This window comes from Exophiala spinifera (genome assembly GCF_000836115.1).
Source record: "Exophiala spinifera strain CBS 89968 unplaced genomic scaffold supercont1.3, whole genome shotgun sequence".
In the NCBI taxonomy this organism is placed as follows: Eukaryota; Fungi; Ascomycota; class Eurotiomycetes; order Chaetothyriales; family Herpotrichiellaceae; genus Exophiala; species Exophiala spinifera.
Window position 1 is genome coordinate 2,705,371 of NW_015622515.1, and position 19,613 is coordinate 2,724,983.

General features: G+C 51.6%; 6 protein-coding genes across 6 annotated transcripts; all 6 read right to left on the bottom strand.

Moving 5' to 3' along the window:
• Positions 1-87: 87 nt before the first annotated feature.
• PV08_04717 (uncharacterized protein) lies at positions 88-2,023 on the bottom strand (the record flags this gene model as incomplete). Its single annotated transcript, XM_016379062.1, has 3 exons — positions 88-1,211; positions 1,266-1,474; positions 1,536-2,023. 3 exons carry the CDS (start codon positions 2,021-2,023, stop codon positions 88-90), a joined length of 1,821 nt encoding a protein of 606 aa, XP_016237739.1.
• Positions 2,024-3,985: 1,962 nt separating this feature from the next.
• On the bottom strand, positions 3,986-5,736 carry PV08_04718 (uncharacterized protein; the record flags this gene model as incomplete). The annotated part of the gene is made up of 3 exons (XM_016379063.1): positions 3,986-5,173; positions 5,245-5,455; positions 5,543-5,736. The coding sequence occupies 3 exons, from the start codon at positions 5,734-5,736 to the stop codon at positions 3,986-3,988; spliced, it is 1,593 nt and encodes a 530-aa protein (XP_016237740.1).
• A 693-nt stretch (positions 5,737-6,429) lies between these two features.
• Positions 6,430-9,081, bottom strand: PV08_04719 (uncharacterized protein; the record flags this gene model as incomplete). The annotated part of the gene is made up of 1 exon (XM_016379064.1): positions 6,430-9,081. One exon carries the CDS (start codon positions 9,079-9,081, stop codon positions 6,430-6,432), a length of 2,652 nt encoding a protein of 883 aa, XP_016237741.1.
• Positions 9,082-10,475: 1,394 nt separating this feature from the next.
• Positions 10,476-13,536, bottom strand: PV08_04720 (uncharacterized protein; the record flags this gene model as incomplete). The annotated part of the gene is made up of 3 exons (XM_016379065.1): positions 10,476-10,639; positions 10,688-13,346; positions 13,408-13,536. The coding sequence occupies 3 exons, from the start codon at positions 13,534-13,536 to the stop codon at positions 10,476-10,478; spliced, it is 2,952 nt and encodes a 983-aa protein (XP_016237742.1).
• A 1,060-nt stretch (positions 13,537-14,596) lies between these two features.
• PV08_04721 (uncharacterized protein) lies at positions 14,597-17,281 on the bottom strand (the record flags this gene model as incomplete). The annotated part of the gene is made up of 1 exon (XM_016379066.1): positions 14,597-17,281. The coding sequence occupies one exon, from the start codon at positions 17,279-17,281 to the stop codon at positions 14,597-14,599; it is 2,685 nt and encodes an 894-aa protein (XP_016237743.1).
• Positions 17,282-17,866: 585 nt separating this feature from the next.
• PV08_04722 (isocitrate dehydrogenase [NAD] subunit 1, mitochondrial) lies at positions 17,867-19,267 on the bottom strand (the record flags this gene model as incomplete). Its single annotated transcript, XM_016379067.1, has 5 exons — positions 17,867-17,954; positions 18,015-18,918; positions 18,983-19,057; positions 19,112-19,175; positions 19,235-19,267. The coding sequence occupies 5 exons, from the start codon at positions 19,265-19,267 to the stop codon at positions 17,867-17,869; spliced, it is 1,164 nt and encodes a 387-aa protein (XP_016237744.1).
• Between the last annotated feature and the right edge of the window lie 346 nt (positions 19,268-19,613).

Below are 19,613 nucleotides of genomic sequence, written 5' to 3' on the forward strand. Positions count from 1 at the left end.
CACGCAGGCCATACGGCCATCGCTATGCAAACATGAAACAAGTTCCAAGAGTAAGGAAAATAATGGGCACAGCACACAACCAGCCACCTAGGCGGCTACCGCACCTGGCTTCATACCCTTGACGCTCTTCCATTCAACAAACACTGCGCCGAGAATGGACAAAGCCGCCATGGCAACAGAGATGTACCACGTGTTGGTTAGTGAAATATTGTACGCATGCTGCACACCTTCCAGAAGTCGAGCAGGGATCTGATCTTTGAGCGATGTAGCACCAGTGTGCACCACAATCTGCGGGTTCACGCCGGGTGCATATTTCGGAAGCTCAGCGATGAGCCGGTTGTTGAAGACGTTCTGCGCAACTGAGACGAATAAAGCGCCGCCGAATGTCTGCATGAACATGACGAGCGCGGTTGCAGTAGGGACTTTGTCGAGTGGGAGAACGGCCTGGACGGTCATGAGGGCCTGCTGCATACCGAAGCCCACGCCGAGGCCGTAGATGACCTGGTAACCAATCCACTTCTCGTGGCCAGTGTTGACGTCGAAGGTTGTCAAGAGACCAGCACCGATGGCCGAAAAGATGGCGCTCAACCAATAGAAGGGCCAGTAGTATCCAACCACGGTGGTGAGTGCACCACTGATGAAAGTGGCAATGACCAACGCCAGGACCATGGGTAGACTGTCAATGCCCGACTTGAATGCCGAAGCCCCTTTAATGGCCTGGAACCAAATTGGGACCCAGTAGATCAGCAAGAAGAACGCGGCGCCCAAAGTGAATGCGAACCAACTCGCGGCCGCAACACTGCGTTGAGAAATGAGCCCGAACGGCACAGTGGCGTTGTCCTTCATGAAGAACTGGATTGCGATGAAGACGATGGTGAGAATTCCAAAAAGAACCAAGCATAAGATAATGCGCCAATTTGACCATGGGTACGTCGATCCGCCCCACTGCAAAGCGAGCAAGCAGACGACAATGTCGACAATGAAGACAGCTGTACCGCCAAGGTCAAGTTGATTGACTCTCTCCTTCCACGAGACCGCTGCCTCGGCCTTTCTGTGGGGGGACTGGAAGAAGAAGAAGATCACAATCAGCGTGACAGCGCCGAGTGGTAGGTTGATGTAGAAGCACCATCTCCATCCAGGACCGTCGGTGAAAGCTCCACCCAGGAGAGGTCCAGCAATTGAGGCAATACCATACATGGCACCGATAACACCTATAAGTGGTCAGGATCCAGCGGCAGGATCAAAAATGCCGGACAAATGCTTACCAGTATAGATTGGGCGCTTCACAAGAGGAACGGTATATGCAATAATGACCAAAGCACCAGAGAAAATACCAGCAGATCCGATACCTGCAATGGCGCGACCAACGATAAGCGCATTCGACGTCGGGGCGGCACCACAGACGGCAGAGCCGACTTCGAAGATGACAATGGCAGTCAGATAGACGTATTTAATCGAGAAAAAGGTATACATCCTGCGGAACGTCAGCAACGAGCCTCCTCATTGGAGCTGGTGGACTACGGAGAGTGACTGACTTTCCAAAGAATAACTGCAGCGCACAAGTTGTTAGGAGGTATGCGGAACCATACCAGCCCACATCTCCGAGAGATCTGAAATGGTCCGTGATCTTGGGGATGGCGGTCGCAATGATGGTATTGTCCAATGCAACCAGGAACACAGACAAGCACAGTGCAAGTGTGATCAATGCGAGTTTCAAGCCAGCAGGGTATACGGCTTCCTCGTCGCCGAATGGGGGCTCTCCGTCTTCGTGCGCCTTTTCGTTTTGTAGCTCGACATCCCCAGTGGATGAGGCACTTCCTGTCACCGTTTGCCGCTTCTCTGCGTCCATGCGTTTCTGCGAAGAAGTGTGGGACTTTTCTGCTACCGTCGTTTCCACCGGCAGCTCTTTCTCTAAGTCGACATTCGAAACGTTTTGGCTGGGAACAACGGTAGTGGCCCCGGAGGTAACATGTTCTGCTGGATCTGAGCCAGTCGAGGCTGGCTCCTTGTTCAAGAGGCCCATGGAGGGCAGGACTCGGTCAAGCGGTCGGAAGGGACAATGTCTGGCTTTACGATGCTTCTCTGTCTGGGAAAATCGGCGTTATGTCAGCGTCGGTGCTTTTCTAGGTCTTGAGTGGCTGACGTGTTCGTTGTTGTGTCTATAGGAGCGCTCTAGGTATCGTCTAGGAAGAGTGTATAGCCCGTCCAAGCGTCGGTGTTCAAACGGAGCAAGGATAGGGCACGAGGTGCAAGTGCCCGGTAACAAAGAAGTCGAGAATAATACAATATGTAAGCGTAGATCGCGTGGGGCCTTGATGAAAGAAAGTCTGAATTCGAAACCGGAATCCAAGACGTGGAAAGGAAAAAAGAAGGTCTATGTAATGCAAAAGCCGGACTGGAGGCGGAGTTTGTAACAATAAATAAATAGAACTCTGCAGCTGAAGGGCAAAACGGATAGATGGGGGTTAAACTTCGTGCAGTATGGGAATTTGCTCCAAAACACGAAAAAGATGGCACTCCAATTACTAGTTAGTGCCAACCATGCCTCAAGTTAGGCGACAGGCCCGGGCACCTAGAGCCTAGTTGAGCCCCATCTCCCACTAACTTATCCCTATAGGGGAAAGCTATAAACCCCACCGTCCACGCCTATAAGGAGGATACTCAATCACCTAAAGGAAACTCAACGTTCTTCATTGGCATGTGAATAATACCTAGGTATATGTTGAACAATACTCCCCTCCTCGCTTTTCTATGATATCTATCTTCGCCAGCTTCTTTTGTTGACCGTACTGGTAGTCTTGAATCCCCGTCTACCACATGATAAATGTCAATTATGGAGTGCTCCATATCTCCTGTGGGCAGATGCGCACTAAGCTTCGGATAAGAGATTTCGGAAGATTATTAGGCCGTAGAGGCTTAAGTTCTACATCCCTTTAATCCACACTCGGCGTCAAAATGAATCTCGTTCCGAGTCAGATTGGCCACGATCTCAGCTCGTCCCCCCATCATGCCACGGTATAGAGTACATACGAGCCGTGATCAGACTACTCCTCCATACCGAGGAATAACCTTACAACGTAACAGGATACTTCACCTCTGAGTTGTCTTGAGCGCTCGATGCCGTGTACCTCAAATCAGAGACGATTACGGAGCTGGATGCTACCCCCAGATACCATCTCCAGACGCCTCTTGCGCAGTTCGTAATCAAGGACCAAGAGGCGCAGGAGCAAGCACACGTGCCAACGCAACAGCTTGCAGAATACAAATCTGGTCGATGGCGTGTTACGCAATGGTCGAATCCGGTGAAAGGTCGTATTGAGCGGATAGGGGAGATGCGGTACTTGAACAATATACGAATGTATAGGCTATGGAGGGCAGACTACTAGTGCGAAAACTATCAGTGTTAATTCTTTCATAGAGGCTTCACCAAAGGATAATAAGGATGAAAACTTCTTGCTCACACACAAGATTCACGTCTAGGCATAGCGCTGCTCCGTAGGTATATTACAGATAGGTATGTACGGTAGGCACATTAAGGTACTCTGTACAGATGTAATTATAATATCTAAGGTAGTAGGTAGGTAGGTAGGTAGGTATCAACAAACCTAGCAGTTGAAGATCTCTCTCTTCGTTTTCCTCAAACGTCGACTCCAAGGACCCTTGCAAACTTCATTCCTGACTCCATTTATGTACCTAGGTGTGATTGATTCGCCTTCTCTCATCGGCCTTTTTGTCTATCCTTGACACAGACACCTCCCCCTCTCTTTCTCTCTCTCTTGATCCGTTTCAAAGATTAGATGTTTTGAATGCTTTAAAAGGGTAGGAAGGGAGGTAGGTAGGTTGGTACGTTATCAAGGTGGTTGGTCGGTCGCTCGTTTGGTTGGTTGCTTGGCAATCTCTCTGTCCCTCGCTCTCTATACACATGAGCCGAGGCGTCCAAACCCAAAACCCAAACCAGGCTTCATGCTCATTATTGGTAAAAACTTCACCTCTTCTCAAACTCAACAACAGCAGGACCCATGGGTCTGGAAAACAAACTCGAATAATCTGTAGGCACGAGACTCTTGCCCTCTGGCTGCCTGAACTTGACGTGGCGAACCATCGTGGCCAGCACGGTGCCCAGCTGAACATAGGCAAACTGCTCGCCGATGCAGCGGTGTCGGCCGGCACCAAAGGGTAGGTACGGCGACGAGGCGCCCTTGCTGATCATGCCGTAGCCGTAGTCTTCGAACTCTTCCTTTTCCATGCCCATCTGCGTGTAGGCGAGCGGGTGGCCTTCGTCCCAGCGGTGCGGTTCCCACAGCAGCGGCTCGGGAAAGTAGGACGACTCTCTCGACGTGACACCCGGGGCCGACAGCAGCGCGTGCGTTGTGGGAATCATGTACGTCTTGGTCGCGGTGGGTGTGTCGGCTACGATGGTCAGCGGCGACTTGACCTTGCGCAGGATGCTGTGGATCGGGGCGTGCAGGCGCAGCGTCTCCTTGACGACCTTGGAGTTGAATGTCAGTTTTTGCAGACCGTCGTACGTCAGGGGCGGGAGGTCTTTGCCCAGCACGCGTCGTTGCTCTTCGAGAAGCTCCTCCTGGATGTCGGGTCTCGTGGCGAGTCGGAGCAGGATCCAGGCCGAGGTGGACGACGAGGAATGCTGCCCGGCCATGAGCAGCGCGATCATCATGTGCGCTACTTCCTTGTCGGGTACCGGCGTGCCGTCCTTGTATACACAATTCATCAGGTTCCAAATCATGTCTTCTTCATCTCCTGCGCGCTTCCCACCCTGGGCCCGTCGCTCCCTGATGATCTCCATGTACGTCTCGGCCATCTTGCGCTGAGCAATGTCTCGCTTGCGGTTGTGCGGCAGCGGTGCCCATGGAAGCATGAAGTTGATGGGTGCAAAGCCCATGTCCAGGTCGTGGTACAGGTCCGCAAAAGTCGAGTCGAACTTGGCCCGTACCTCTTTTCCTTGTAGGGACCGGGATGCCGTGTAGATGGTCAGCTCGGCCATGGCGGGGACAATGTCAATTGCGCCGGATGCGCCCTTGAACAATTTGTTGTTTTCCACGAATAACCTGGTTTCCGAGGAGATCAGGTCGACGTAAGACTTGAAAGCGTCCATCGTAAGACCGAACTTGACCATCTTTTTCTGTTCCATCAATTTTGCGTTTTCGCAGTCATACTACCGAGGGAGGTCATCAGCGACGCATGCTCTCTCTCTTTTGCCGGCGAACTCAATTTTTCAGAACTTACCACCACTCCCTCTCCAAACACTGGTGTGGTCAAGCCGGTGTAGATTTCCTCGGCGTTGACATCTTTCAACTTGCCGTTCAAGATGAATTCGTTGCCCTTTGTGCCCAGGCAGACGGTGACTTTTCTCCCCAGCAGGACGAAGGTGAAGACATCGCCGTATTTCTCTTTGCAGGAGAAGAAGAAGTCGAATGGATCCATGCCATACCATATCCTAGATGTGAAAGTGTGTCAGTATTCGTGGTATCGAGTAGGACGAGCGTGTGAGTGTGAGTGCGTGGTGCAGAGGATGCCGACGTACGTGCTGCCGATCAGAGGAAACCAGGAGAAAACCTCGGGCGGTGCATTTTTGTCTTTGAACAGTAGCTGTCGGGTGACATTGAGGACGACCGAGAGGAGGAGAAAGGCCACGAAGCCCAGCACGACGGTCTGGTACACAGGCAGATTCTGGAGGAGGCGGTCTAGGGGCGCTGCGACGGTCGCGAGCAAACCCATGATGAAGCGATCACGGGCAGGGAGTTGTTGAGGAGGCGGTGGGAGTTGAGGGCAGAGAAAAGCAAAAGAGTGTGACGTGCACAGACTGACTGCGCCTGGGGATGACAAAACGAAGGTTGGTAGACAGATGGTGTCGAGAGAGAGTGTCGCCGCTCTTTTTCTAACGATGAATCCAGGGTCAGTAGCCAGAAGTAATTAACTAGCGAAGGTCCCTTGTCCCGCCAAAAAATCATAGAGCCCAGGTACCGCGTCGGCGTGATTGGCGGATCATGCATGGTCGCATCCGCCATCCGAGTCGAGCCACCAGTGACCACAAGGGAGTTTGTAGTTTGTGTACTGTAGTTTGTACAGTCCAGCATCAGCCCACCGTTCCAACGTCAGTCAACGCCCTCGCACCACCACGCCTCAACCTCCTCCGGTCTCCATTATGGAACCCTCGGCCCTTAGACACACGAATAAGCCACCCGGTGTATCAAATGCATCCTCTGATCAAACCATTTCGAGTAATAAGGTGACTTTGGGATCCATATTCCGTGGTCTAACTTGGCCCATCCGTCCCGTCAGGAATAAGGACTACAACATCTACGGAGTACACTGGACTCGACATCTACTTTTCTTACTCATACAGCCTTGTAGGAGAACCGGTCAATCTTCTGGCCACCACACACCTCTTTAGTCAAGGCACACGAATGCTCAGAGCTTGCCCTTCTCAAGGTAACCATTTGCCTTCAACCACCCGACCACATCTTCACTATCACGCTGCAGCCAGTTCGCTTTAGCCCTGATGCTATCAAAGCTTTGTTGCAAACTCCTGTCGAATCCCTTCTTGTCCTTGTCCTGGAAGAATGCTTCGACCTGCTTTAGTTGCTTCTCACGGGTGAATCCTGCAACGCAAATGCTGACAACGCTGCTCAGCATGCTCATGCTCGGAGGCAGCTTCTCGACCAATTCATCCCAGTTCTGGCACATCCACTCCCACCGTTTCTCGATACCTTCGGATGTGGTACCCAAGCCCCCAATAGGCATGTAAATATCTTGCATCTTGACTTCGCCACTCAAGGCCAGCTTCAGCGTCTTCTGGATGAGTTCGGGACTCTTTGCACGGCCTAGACTTCGTAGACAAGTGTTTTTCTCGTCAGCAGTCGGGGCCGAGTGATATCGTGCAAGGAGGGCATCCCATTCTTTCTCTCCACCATCTCGCAACGCCATGGCAAAGACGGACGCACGTAGGTTAGGATGCACAGCAGCATAGTCACCCGCCAAGAACTTGCTGAACATATCCTTCGCTGCCGCCTGAACCTTTTGATCTCCAGCCAGCCCAGCGGAACCGAACATCAGGCTCTTGAACTGACTCAAAATATGGTCCTCATCGTCAGAAAACTCCCAGCCGAGTTCATGCGCCTTGGCAGAGCATAGGTTGAGCTGGAATGCCTTGAGAGCGTCTTTAGTTGCTTCGTCTTCGAAAATCCACGTGTTCCGGACCGCATTGATCCGTGTCAGGATTTCGTTCCACACCACAAATTGTGTTTCAGTGTTGAAGGACTGAAGCAGACTCAGAATTCCGGACGTCTTTCCGTATCCGCTTGCCGCGAGTGCACCAGCATCGGCGATCATACCAGCACGATCTTCCACCGAAAGCAATCCCTTTTGAGCGGCTTCACCCAACTTGGTCAATCGCTCAGGGGTATAGCTCGTTCGATAGAATGCAGAGTGGTCTGCATTTAGCTTGTAGAAATCTAGTCCCCCCGGAATCTTGAAAGTCTGTTCACGTTCGGTGAGCATAAGGGCCTCATCAACCCCGTCCTTGGTTCGGAGGCCGAGCATAACAGGATATAGGACCTTATCCTCTTCTGCTTTGACATCTCCGGTGCGCAAGAACCGATTTTGCTTCACCGTGATGCTGGAATCCTTCTCGTTTTCGCTCACAGTAATGACGGGATACCCAATGTTCTTGGTCCAGATGTCCATTACGTGTGCAACGTCTTTGCCGCTTGCATCACCCAGCGCATCCCACAAATCGCTAGTCTGCGTATTGCCCCAGGCGTGTTTCTTGATGTATCGTCGGATGCCTTCAATGAAGGTCTCCTCTCCCAGGTATTTGGAGATCATTCGCAGGACTGACGAACCTTTTGAGTACGAGATAGCATCGAAGATCTGATTGATATCCTCCGCGCGATGCACCGGGACTTCGATTGGATGAGAACTGCGCAGGCCGTCCAAACCTAGAGCGCCTTGAAGAGTGTCGATCACAAAAGTTTCCCAGACCTTCCACTCCGGATAGAACTCGTTGCAACTGTACCAGCTCATCCAGGTGGCGAAGCCTTCGTTCAACCAAAGACCGTCCCAGAAGTCCATTGTTACCAGGTTACCAAACCACTGATGGGCGAGCTCGTGTTGGACAACTTCTGCTACTCTTTCCTTAGTTGCAGCACCTGCAGACTTCTGATCAAAAAGCAAGTCAACGACTCGGTAGGTGACTAGGCCCCAGTTTTCCATAGCACCGGCAGCAAAGTCAGGAATAGCGACCATGTCCATCTTGGGTAAGGGATAAGGTGCTTGGAAGGCTTTTTCATAGAAGGCTAGAGTCTTGGCCGCAACGTCTAGAGCAAAACGGCCGTCTTCCTCGTTTTGTTCAGGCGTCATCCATACCTTGATTGGCAGTCTGAATGCGTCGGTCGAGATCGACTTTAGTTCGGCAATGATGAACGCTAAGAGGTATGTCGACATACGTGGGGAGCGATTGAACTTGACAGCCTTCCTCTTTCCACCGGTGATTTTCGAGTCAACTATCTCAGTCGAAGCAACATCCATGTTCGACAAACACGTCTTGTCATCATCGGCAATCAAAGTGACAGTGAACTCGGCCTTGAGGGCGGGCTCATCAAAGCATGGCAAAGCTCGTCGAGCATCAGTTGCCTCAAATTGTGTCACAGCGAGAAACTGCCCGTCCCTCCGTTTGGATCTGTAGAATCCAGCCATCTTGTCATTGAGCTGCCCAGTGTACCTCTGCTTCAGCTGGACCTTTTGTCCCTTGCTAATGGATTTTCCCAAGTCGATGGTCGTTGTTTGCGTATCGGCATCGTAGGACAGTGACGGTGAGGATGTCACCAAGGCACCGTCTGCGTGGACCGTTGTACTGTGAATATCAAGCTCCAACGTATTCAAGGAAATGGTTGTGCTGTCTTTAGCAACTTCTAGATCGATGATGACAGATCCCTCAAACGTAAACTTGTCGAAATCAACCTCCAAAGTCACATCGTAGTGCTTTGGCACAACATTGGTGGGAAGGACAACTCGACCCTGGGTACTGGTAACACCAGGCGAATCGGACATGAAACGGCACATCTTGGAGAGGGCAAATGGTGACGCTCTGCTCGTACGAGACTGGTGTATGAGCGAAGTGCGACGTAGGGGGAAGAGAGTATAAGGAGTGGTTACAGGACGAACGGGGCTCGGCCTGGCTTGTGTCTGGAAGGATCGTCTGCTGATCTGCGGGAGCAGTGAGGTCGATGATGATGATGATGATGATGATGATGAAGGTAGTCGAGCAAGAGAAATCCGAGGTCCAACAAGCCTTGAAAGAGACCGTGCAAGTGGCTTCATCTATCAAAGGTGTACAAACTCCCAGCAGGAGGAGGGAAAGGACAGAAAGTCTCGTGCCGCGGTTAGGAATGCATTGAGAAGGCCTCACTCATACTCGAGATACTAGTTACTTCCCGTTACGCACGCCTGACCTGCCTAACTAGTGCGGAGAACTGTGAATTTTGTCGAGACCTCACAACACCAGCGCACTCCTTTCAGTACTACATAGTACACAAGGCCTCAACATGTCGTACGCGTCTAATATCCATGTTTCAGGACAAGTACAACTTGTCTCATTATGTCGTCTTGACCAAGACGAACATTGCAGTTTCGAGTTGATGGTCAATACACATATCGTCTGTGAGGAAAATTCTGTGTGGACAGCTTCACGGAACCAAAGACGCAAGAACCGGCATCGGGATGCTTTGAACTTGTGCATTACCGATTTGTTTTCAGGCCCTGCTGGCAACAGCTTGGTTATTTTCTTGCCATAGAAATCCCAGCTAGTTTGAGGTTGTCATTCATATTCAGTGGGTGATTTTCCATAGAAGTCTGGTACAAACACGACTCTACTATGTCTCGAGTCTCAAAAAAGGAACATATGTTGTCGAAACATATTCTCGTGTTAAACCGAGTCTTTGACTGTCATTCCTTCTATCAAGTTTACCCTCCAGAGTAGCAAAACGGGTCGAAGTAGAACTGCTGATACTCTCAATGAGCAATTCAAGCTCTGTATCCGCAAAGGGGTACAATATCACAACAAGCTTGCTACTTGACACTCAAGTAATTTGATCCCAGGCACCAGCTCCAAAATCTCATGACGGGGTATCTTTCCATGCCTAAACTAGGGACAAGCTCAACCGTCTCTTCATCAAAAGGAGCAAATCATTCTGGTCATAGAGCAATGAGACCATACGCCTCAAGACAACCTGATTGCCACCATGTACAAGCCCCATCATCAGCCATCCACCACGCCCCCTCAATCCTATACATAATGAAAACAAGACAAAAAGTTTTGCGCAACCATCATCAGCACGATCTGAGACCTGGCCATTGAAGTTGTCAATTGTTGTCAATAAACGCCGGGTGGGAATTATGGAACAGTTCTAATGACTGCCTGATGTCAAAAGCTAAACAAAAAATCGTGATCGTAGTGGTCAACGTGATGGCGTAATGAGGGTAGCCGTGGGAAGACTGCCTCGATTGAGCTGTGGCGGAGAGGCTCTGCCGGGCGAGGATAGCAGCGGAGCAGATGATCGCTTCTGGACAACCTGTAGTTTACGTCTGATAACGGTGAGTCGTCCGCGAATACTATGAACTACTATCGGGATGTCAGTATCAGATCCATTTGTACCATTAGCCAACTTACAGTTCTTCACCGTCTTACGGTCTTCCGCTTCTAAACCGTTGATCGGTGCTGAGTCGGCTTTCTCATCTTGGTCGCTCGTACTACCAAGATGCCTAGGCATGGCGTCTTCGTCGCTCTCTAGTACTGCCTCGAGCATGCGGATTGCCGTGACATACGAGATCTCGCAGCCGGGAAGATCCTCGTTGGTCAACTCATTGATTGCGGCAGCTCGACTCATTTCCAAGGCGCGGTCGTACATGAGTTTCTCAGCCGTAATTCCAGAGCTCACAACAACCTGATCGGCTGAAGTGCCCATACCAGTACTTGAAGCGGTCGCGGTAGAAATGTTGTTGGGATGGCTGGGGTGGTCTTCGGGTAGTCGACGTTGGTTGTCAACAAGTTTAAGTCGGACCAAGTCGGCTTTCTCAAGAACTTCATTGAATCGACCTCTGATCCATTGGACAACATTGTTCATCCGCTGGCTTGCAGTCACTGAGGAACGGTAGGCAGTGTCGTCTACTGCCTCGGTACGGTTCTTGCGATTCCACCAGCGTGCTGCAATGTCCATGGCTTTGGCGAGTAGCCCCAATGCCTTGACATAGAGTACGAGTGCTTCTTCTGCGACAATTACTGTAGCTTCCACGGTAAGGTCTTCGTTGGATGCACTAAATCGACTATCTTGACTGGTAGCATCGGACGCATTTCGCAAACCGAGTCCTGGCTGGGAAGGGATAGCCGGAGTAAGCTGTTTGTACTTGACTTCAGCGAAGCCGTAGACGACATCGCTTCGAGTCGCAATCTCCTCAACGAGGTGTACAAACTTTGCATCCTCATCAGTGGCCGCTGGGGTTTTGGAGGAATCTCCGAGCACAATCAGGCTGCTTTGAGCACCTGGATATGCTGGAAATGGGCTGTAATTAATCGGCGGAGATTTGCCGCCACGCATGAAGTTCACGGGTGGAGAGAATCCAACTCCGAAAAGACGACCGCTTGCCATATTTAGAGCCTTCGAGATGGCCGACGTTGCTGAGCTGGGACTGGGACCATATCGTCTCTCATACGAACTCTGCCGGTTATGTAGGGCGTCTGGACGCCTACCAGACGCGATCTGAACAGCTCGAGAGGCACTAGTTTGTGCCCCTGTCGCGGAACCAGGCGGACCTTGAGTGGTTGCTCTACGGACCATTGCACCGGATTTCGGTGATGCCGCTGTGTTTCTGTTCATCCTGGGAATCGCATCAATCTCGTCGGCTAAGGCATTGACTTCCACGGCTTTCTTCTCGACCAAGACGTAGTCCCTTTCGAACGCAATATCTTGAGCTACACGCTCTCTCTCTTTCTCTTCTTGTTGCTTGCGCAAAGCAAGTTCTTGGCTTTCATCGTAAACTTGTTCCCGCAATGATGATGGAGGTAACTTGTGCGAACCTGCACTCGACTGACGAACCATAGGAGACGAAGATGGCCGAGAAACCAGCTCTTGTCTTCCAGGCGCAGTGGCATGTGGATGTAGTGCTGGTCGAGGTTCCTTGGGACTAGTTGGAGAGGCGCCGCCAGAGCCACGCTCATTGGAAGGTCGTCTTAAGGTCGTAAGCTGATCCTTAGTTGCTGAGGTCCGGCGGGTCACAGAATATCTACGTGGCAAATTTTCCGCCGAAGTAAGTCTGGTGGAATCGCCATAAGGGCTCTCAGGGTCCTTCCTTGAACTTGGACGAGCAATGCCTGTAGGATCTGTCCGACTGTTTCGCCGACGGTCCGCCTCCGGTTGTTGGGGATCTTCAGGCATATCCTCAGGGTGCAAGCCTGGGATAGGTCCCGTGATGATCTCATTGCTGAAGAACTCTGGAAATGTCAAACGTTCTTTCGGGTCCCTTCTAAGTAACGACCGAATGAGCTTTTTCATCTCCTCCGAGACTTGGATCTCTTCTCCGAATTTGATCTTGTCTTCACTCTTTTCAATCTTTCGAAGCAATTCCACATGATTGGAAGCTCTGAAAGGAGGCCGTGCAGTGACCATTTCGTACAACACTGTTCCAACCGACCAAAGGTCGGCTGTAGCATCGTACTTCTCATAGCGCAATATCTCAGGTGCCATGTACAGAGGAGAGCCACACAAGGTCTCAGCCAGTGCGGTAGACGGTAAAGATCTAGCGAACCCGAAGTCTGCAATCTTCAGCATCGGAAGTGATCGAATGCCACAGACCGGGCTCAGAGCGTCTTGACTGGGCTGATATGGCATCGGGCGAGGGTGGTGTGTTTCGAAGTAGACAGGTGACGGATTGAGAAGTAGGTTCTGTGGCTTCACATCGCGGTGAATGAGATCTCGGGCTCGCAAGAACTGCAGGGCACTCGCAAGCTGTTGTAGAAAGTGCCTTGACAGGACCTCATTTAGACCGCCATGTCTAGGGTTCGGATATTTGATCATCGTATTGCCCACCAACTCGCTATCCTTGATTTGATCCCGTCTCTTGATGAAATGTGAGAGGTCTCCCAGGGCTACATATTCCATCACCAGATGTATGTGAGCGCTTGATTCTTTGCAGTCGATGAGGGCAACGATATGTGGATGATGGAGTCCTTTCAGGATCGAGATCTCGGACGTGAGGTTGTCTTTTAGTTTCTTGTTAAGCTTCGACATGTTTACAGATTTGATGGCAACGATGCTCTGGCTACCGGAGGAACTCTAATGATTTATCAGTAACTCCAGGAATCTCCGCAAGGTTAATTGATAGGGCTTGACTCACAGTGTGAACGGCCTTGTACACCGTTGCAAAACTACCTCGCCCAATCTCTTCATGGCGCTGAAAACTGCCTATTCGGTCAGAATCCTTTGACCTCCTAGATGTGGTGGATTGTGATGTGGTAGACGCCATCTTCACCTCCTCCGCCACACCGCGTGGAGAGCCGTGTTGAGCAGACAGCGGCGACGGCTTTGGAGCGCTATCTTCTCAGTTGTGGATAGAGAGTAGGTGTTATATGGTTGGACATGGATTGATCGAGATAAAGGGAGGCTCGAAGATGTAATCGTTCGACAGATTAGGTGACTGGAAGAACAGGCGACAGGCCGCAAAGTGTGGAGATGGCGCAATTGGGACGGCAGGCTGCGTCAATCCGGACGCGGTGTAACGGTGGCCAGTGAGGACCTCAATGATTGAATTGCTTGCTAACGACTAGAACGCTGGCATCGAGTTCGATGGATAGGGATCATGTAGGGGGCGCTACTGTAGACCGAGTGTTGGCTGGGGGAAGGTGTCGGATGAGTATCGGTGCAATCAGTGACGCATATCGGAACGCTAGTAACACCAGGGTATAAAGGATGCGGCTCAGGCGAATAAAAGAAAGAAAGATAATGATAGATAGAGGCAAGGATTGAGAAATGACCAGAGTTGAACAGGACGCGATTGTGCCTTTCGTTTCCGTGGAAAGATCAGGTTAGTCATACACATCTGCAGTGCAGTGCACGCAGGATAGATGGATGCACTTTGGCCTAGTTCGGAACACCTGCCTCGCCTGACCGCGATAAGTGATAACGATCACGTGCTCTGCACGAGGTGCACGGGCATCTTGTCTGACAACAAGTCCTCCGCGTTTCGAGTGAACTTGGCAATAACTGCTGCTGAGTCTGACGGTCATGTTTTCCTGTCATATGGAAGGCAAAATATTCCTCCACAACGAATCATCCCCCAATACCGGAGGCGCTGGGCTCAATGGAGTCAGCCGATCCCTTATCACCTGTGGATTCGACTTCCCAGCTGAGATTTACACCGAAGGGAGCGCCCGATTCTTTGCCGCTGACATTGTATCAGATGTTGTAGCTTCCACTTGTCGTCTGATTAACTTGCAGGGTTAAGCGAAACACTCGCGAGGCTGCGCGCTTGGTATTGTATATGGTATCTCTCAGCCTAGTGCCTTCTCCGCACCGTAAGACAGGTTCTATATCTTCAACCCTCTGACTAACAGCCACAATCCTACGGGTACAACCACATTGTCGTTTGCCGCAGTCAGAGTGCTCTCTAGCAGGCTCGCTCCAAGTCCTGCGACGGCAAATTTTGCAAATGTAAGTGAAAAAGGCCCACTCGACCAAAGTGCCCAGCCTCCCAGTCTGAGCCACGTCCAGGCTGTCGCTAGACCACAAACAACGGCAACAGCAAAGGCAAGGCTGCCTTCGAGACTCTTTCCACCAGCCCAATACCATTTTGTCTTTCCATAACGCCTGCCAATCAGACTGGCTGCAGCATCACCCATTCCAACACAAACAACGCCACTGACCATGGAGAGTTCGCGGACAGGTGTATCCCATCCACTCCAAGCGTCCTCACCAGTACGCGGTGTCGCAGCCAGCGATAACCAGAGAGGAATCGCGCACCCTATGAGGAGAAATATATGCGAAACGATGACTGGGCCACGATAGTCACGTCCATCCACGTATGGAGCCAGAAACGTTGTGAGTGGTTTTGACATCGGAGGAAGCTGTGAAGCTCGAAACAGGTCCAGTAAAAGAAACACGGCCAACACCAGACTCAGCGCCAAAGCAATAAAGCACGGATCCACGAAAATAGTAGGTAGAAGCATCGCAACCATGATGCCGTGAAATACTTTCCGTCTGGTATCAACTTCGACAACAGAGGTTAGGCGGAGTACTGCAAAAATACCCACGAACAACACGGCTATGCAGTATCCGCAGATCAGAAGGCGAGTATTTGCTGGCCCGAAAATGTTTTGGCGAATGTATTCGATCGAGAAAGAAGAATCGGGTGCGGCGTCTCCGGACACTCGAGCAGGAAGACATATCCATCTCTCGAGATTATTGCTGACCACCCAAAACCTGAATTTCGAAATGTTTCCGAATAGGTAGCCGATAGCCCATCCAAAGGGCTCATGGCCAGATAAGGCTCTGTTGCCAACATAGAGTCGAACAGGCCCTAGTATTGTGGCCGATACGCACAAGTACGCAGTTGCTGCGTACGCGTACTTGCGCACTCGAGCCTGCTCTATGGTGAAGGACAGGAAGACGTTAGACGGGCCTGCAAGAGGTGTCCTCATTTTCTTCCTCGCCGAAGACTGTTTAATTCTAGCTATCCGGTCAAACACTGTGAATGTGTTCCGTCGAGGGGTTGTCGGAAGGACGGGCTCATCTGGGAATGCTGTCCTCTGGCTGGAAGGTTCCATTGCAGACAACGGCTCGTCAATCGGAGCCTCGGACGCTCTCCCATTGATGTTGAGTCGCAACGTGGATTTCCCTGTAGAAATGGGCGGGAGCGGAAGTTGTTCAGAATCGCTGTCGGATGACTCACGCCGCCTGGAGCGGAGGTGCCCACGCATCAAGACAACACAGATGGCTTGATCAACATGTGAAATAAGTCCAGGTCTAGGACGTTTCCGTAGAAGTTTCCAGGTTGGTACTCGTGCAAGGGCGACCTCCCAAGCCAGAATCCTCCTACATGTGATGAAGATGCATAGACCCCCGAGCCATAACATGGCTTTCAGAATTTCTGCCTGTGGGGTTCTTGCGAATAGAAAAAGGTGAATTAAGGCGGCTGACAACAATCTGAGTTCGGCAATGTCGAGACTCGAAGTCGTCAGGTAACCGAGGACAGTCATCAGCGACTGATGAAGTGGGTACAACAATGTCAAGTCGTCCTGCTGCAACAAGCCCTCGTTGTTTAGTCTCAAAGACATTGGTTTATGGAGGTATTCGTGAGGAGATCGTAACCGAGAGGCGTGAAGTGGGAATATCGTCATCAGCCAGTGAGCATAGTAGCCCATCGCCCTGACTCGTGGTGTTGCGGTGATGGTCGGAGGAATTGAAGACAGCCCACACACAATGGCCACCGGAAGAAATGTATGGCATCGTTGGAACAACGACAGAGCGATGAGGACTGGCAAGACGACCGGGTACAACAAAGGTCCCGGGTCAAACCGAGAAGGGATATGAAACCCCAGACGAACCGCCTGTAGGATTGATTTCCCTGCAGCGAGGGCGCGGAAGGCCAAGCGAACAGGAACAGTGAGATATGTCACGGGAGGGAGAAGCAGGTATGCCAGCAGCTCGCTCTTCCAGTCCGATATCTCAGGCGACTCTCTTGCGCTCGTCCAAATTATGCCACCAATGGCCCCGAGGAGCACGGTCTCGACACATCTCCGCACAATCTCTCTCCGTTTTCGAGCCTTGTACGCTTCAAAGTCCTTGCCATTCTTCTGGGGCTGTGGGATCTTCCTTGCCGTCTTCCGAGGAGTGCCGAAGTATTCAAACTCTCGCGCTTCGACGAATGCGGGAGGAGTCGACAAGGGACTGGCGGACGGGGTCAAGGCAGCAGGCGAGGCTCCACGCAGGCCCTTTCTCATGCGCAGGGGCGGCGCCGGAAGACTTTTCAGAAGAGGCCCCCTTTCGTCGTCCGCCTCTGTGCCACTCTCGCTCGACTCGGAGCGGCTGCGGGCTGATGAAGCGCTTCCATCCGGTGCAGAGAAAGTAGACAGGCCGATCGGTTTGCCCAGGCTCTCGGCCTTGAGATGGTAGGGTGTGCGGGTTCGCTCGAGGGTCAAGCTGGGTCGGTGGAAGCGTTCCTGCGAACTACTGCGTCGGCCGCTGTCATCACATGCAGGCCTCATGAAGGTCATCGGGCCAGGCACCGGCGGGAGTCGAGGAAAAACAGACCAGGGCAGAGAAACTCCGCATGTACGAGAGCGCGGTGGTGTTGATCAGGTCATGGCGGATGGTGTCGGGCAAAAAGTGTAATCATCAGATGGGCCATAGACCATGAAGCCATATTCCCTGGTCTTGTTGGGAAGACATGCGAACTTCACATGCTACTAATGCATGCTGTGGAGTGGAAAACTGGTGAGCTGCCACCTTGGTCATATCTCTTGGTACGAGTATGACCTGAGTACGCGTTGCTGGCTGCGGAGACGCCTCAGCCGGCGAGCACCGCGCAGATCCCCTTGTTTCCGCCAATCTGGATTATTGACCATCGGGTTCTGGAAAAGCTACAATTGTCCACAATACGCCATGTGGATGGAGCAGTGACTTACTTGCTGCTGCTACAAGGATGACCAGAGGAGCCGCACGCAAATTCATATACAAAATATCATTTCTAGCATAGATGCACAGAATGCAAGTCAACTTCGTACAATTTGCTGGCTATAATCAATTCTCCAAAGACACTGCCTAGTCCACAACCAGGCTGTTTCCTCTAAACATATCATTTACAGTTCCGCCTCCATCTTGTCCAGGATGGTTCGAACAAATTCGTGAGTAGTGCTGTTGCCGCCCATGTCGCGTGTTCGTACCTTTCTACAGACCAGTTAGTGACAATGACATCTACCATTGAGGCAGTCAACCTCAAAAACTTACCCATCAGCGATAACGTCATAAACGGCTCTTGAAATGCGGTTGGCATGGTCATCAAGACCAAGGTGCCTCAGCAACATGGTTCCAGAAAGTAGGAGGGCAGTTGGATTGGCTTGGTCCTTGCCTTGAATATCAAGACCAACATGTCGGCAGCCGGGTTCGAAAACAGCGACATCACGACCCATGTTGCAACCAGGGACAACACCAGGTCCACCAACCAAAGCAGCAGCAATGTTGGTCAGGATACCACCGTAAAGGTTGGGCATGACCATGACGTCGAATTGCTGAGGTCGGGAAACAGCTTGCATAGAAGCGTTGTCGACAATCATGTCATTGACTTCCAGGGTGGGGTAGTCCTCACCGACCTTCTTGACCGTGTTTCTGAAGAGACCATCTGCGAGCTTCATGATGTTGGCCTTGTGGATGCAGGTGACCTTCTTTCTGTTGTTGGCAAGGGCGAAGGAAAAGGCGAACTTGGCGATACGTTCAGACTTGGCCCGGGTGATGATCTTAAGAGATTCAACGACGCCATTAACCGATTGATGCTCGAGGCCCGAGTATTCACCTTCAGTGTTCTCACGGACAATGCAAAGATCTACATTGTTGTGCCGTGTCTGCAGACCTGGGATGTTCTTGATCAAAACCACCGAGGCATAGATGTCGAGTTCCTGGCGTAGGGCGACGTTGAAGGATTGATGGCCCGATCTCTCGATAGGAGTGTGCAAGATACCCTTCAAGCCGAGCTTGTTTCTCTTGAGGGATGCTATCGACTCCTTGAAGAGCTCCTCTGAGTGCTTGCCTCCGCTCTCGACACCAGTCACGTCGACCTGTTCCCACTCGATGGGAACGTTGTCGGCCTTGAACACGGTCTTGACTGCCTCGGCAACCTCGCCACCGATACCATCACCTGTGGACATTTTCGTGAGCACAAAGACCTTCCAGTTGTCAAATCTGCGAGAGGCCGACCATACCTGGGATCAGCGTAACTGTGTATTTTCCACCATACTTCGTAGGCTTGAATATATCGGACTCGACTGTGGCATAGGCTGCAAGGGGTCAGCTGGATGCAAGCAGGTGCTTCAGACAATTATACTGCTCACATCGCGCGAGGAAAGGAGAGGTGGCCTGGTATCGGCTCGCTCGCTGGGTTGCGCGGAACAGCGACTGTGAAAAAGCTCGTCAGTGGACCGGTAGCTGCACAACACGGCTTTGGAGCAGCTTACCTGTGCGCTGCGAGACGATCGTGCCAGAGACATGGTGAGAGATTGCCGAACAAGGTCGAGACAACTACTGGCGGGCAGAGGTGACGAGGGAGCAGTGCGGTGCAGAGTTCACGTTCACTTATCGAGGAGCTTTTGTTCTGCAGAGGGACGAGCGAAAGAAGCTCCGGAGTCGGCGACCAATCATCAACTCCATCCCACCATGACGTCGAGTCCACCTTCGCCAAACATTCCGCGCAGACCGCAGTGCAACAGCCGACGAGGGAATTTTTCGCGCTCCAGTACCAGGGACAAGTACTGTATGTTGCTGAAGTTCAAGCACCAAGCAGACATATTACTTTGTATTATATACCCTCGTTGCTCGCTACTTATCCTGGCTCGA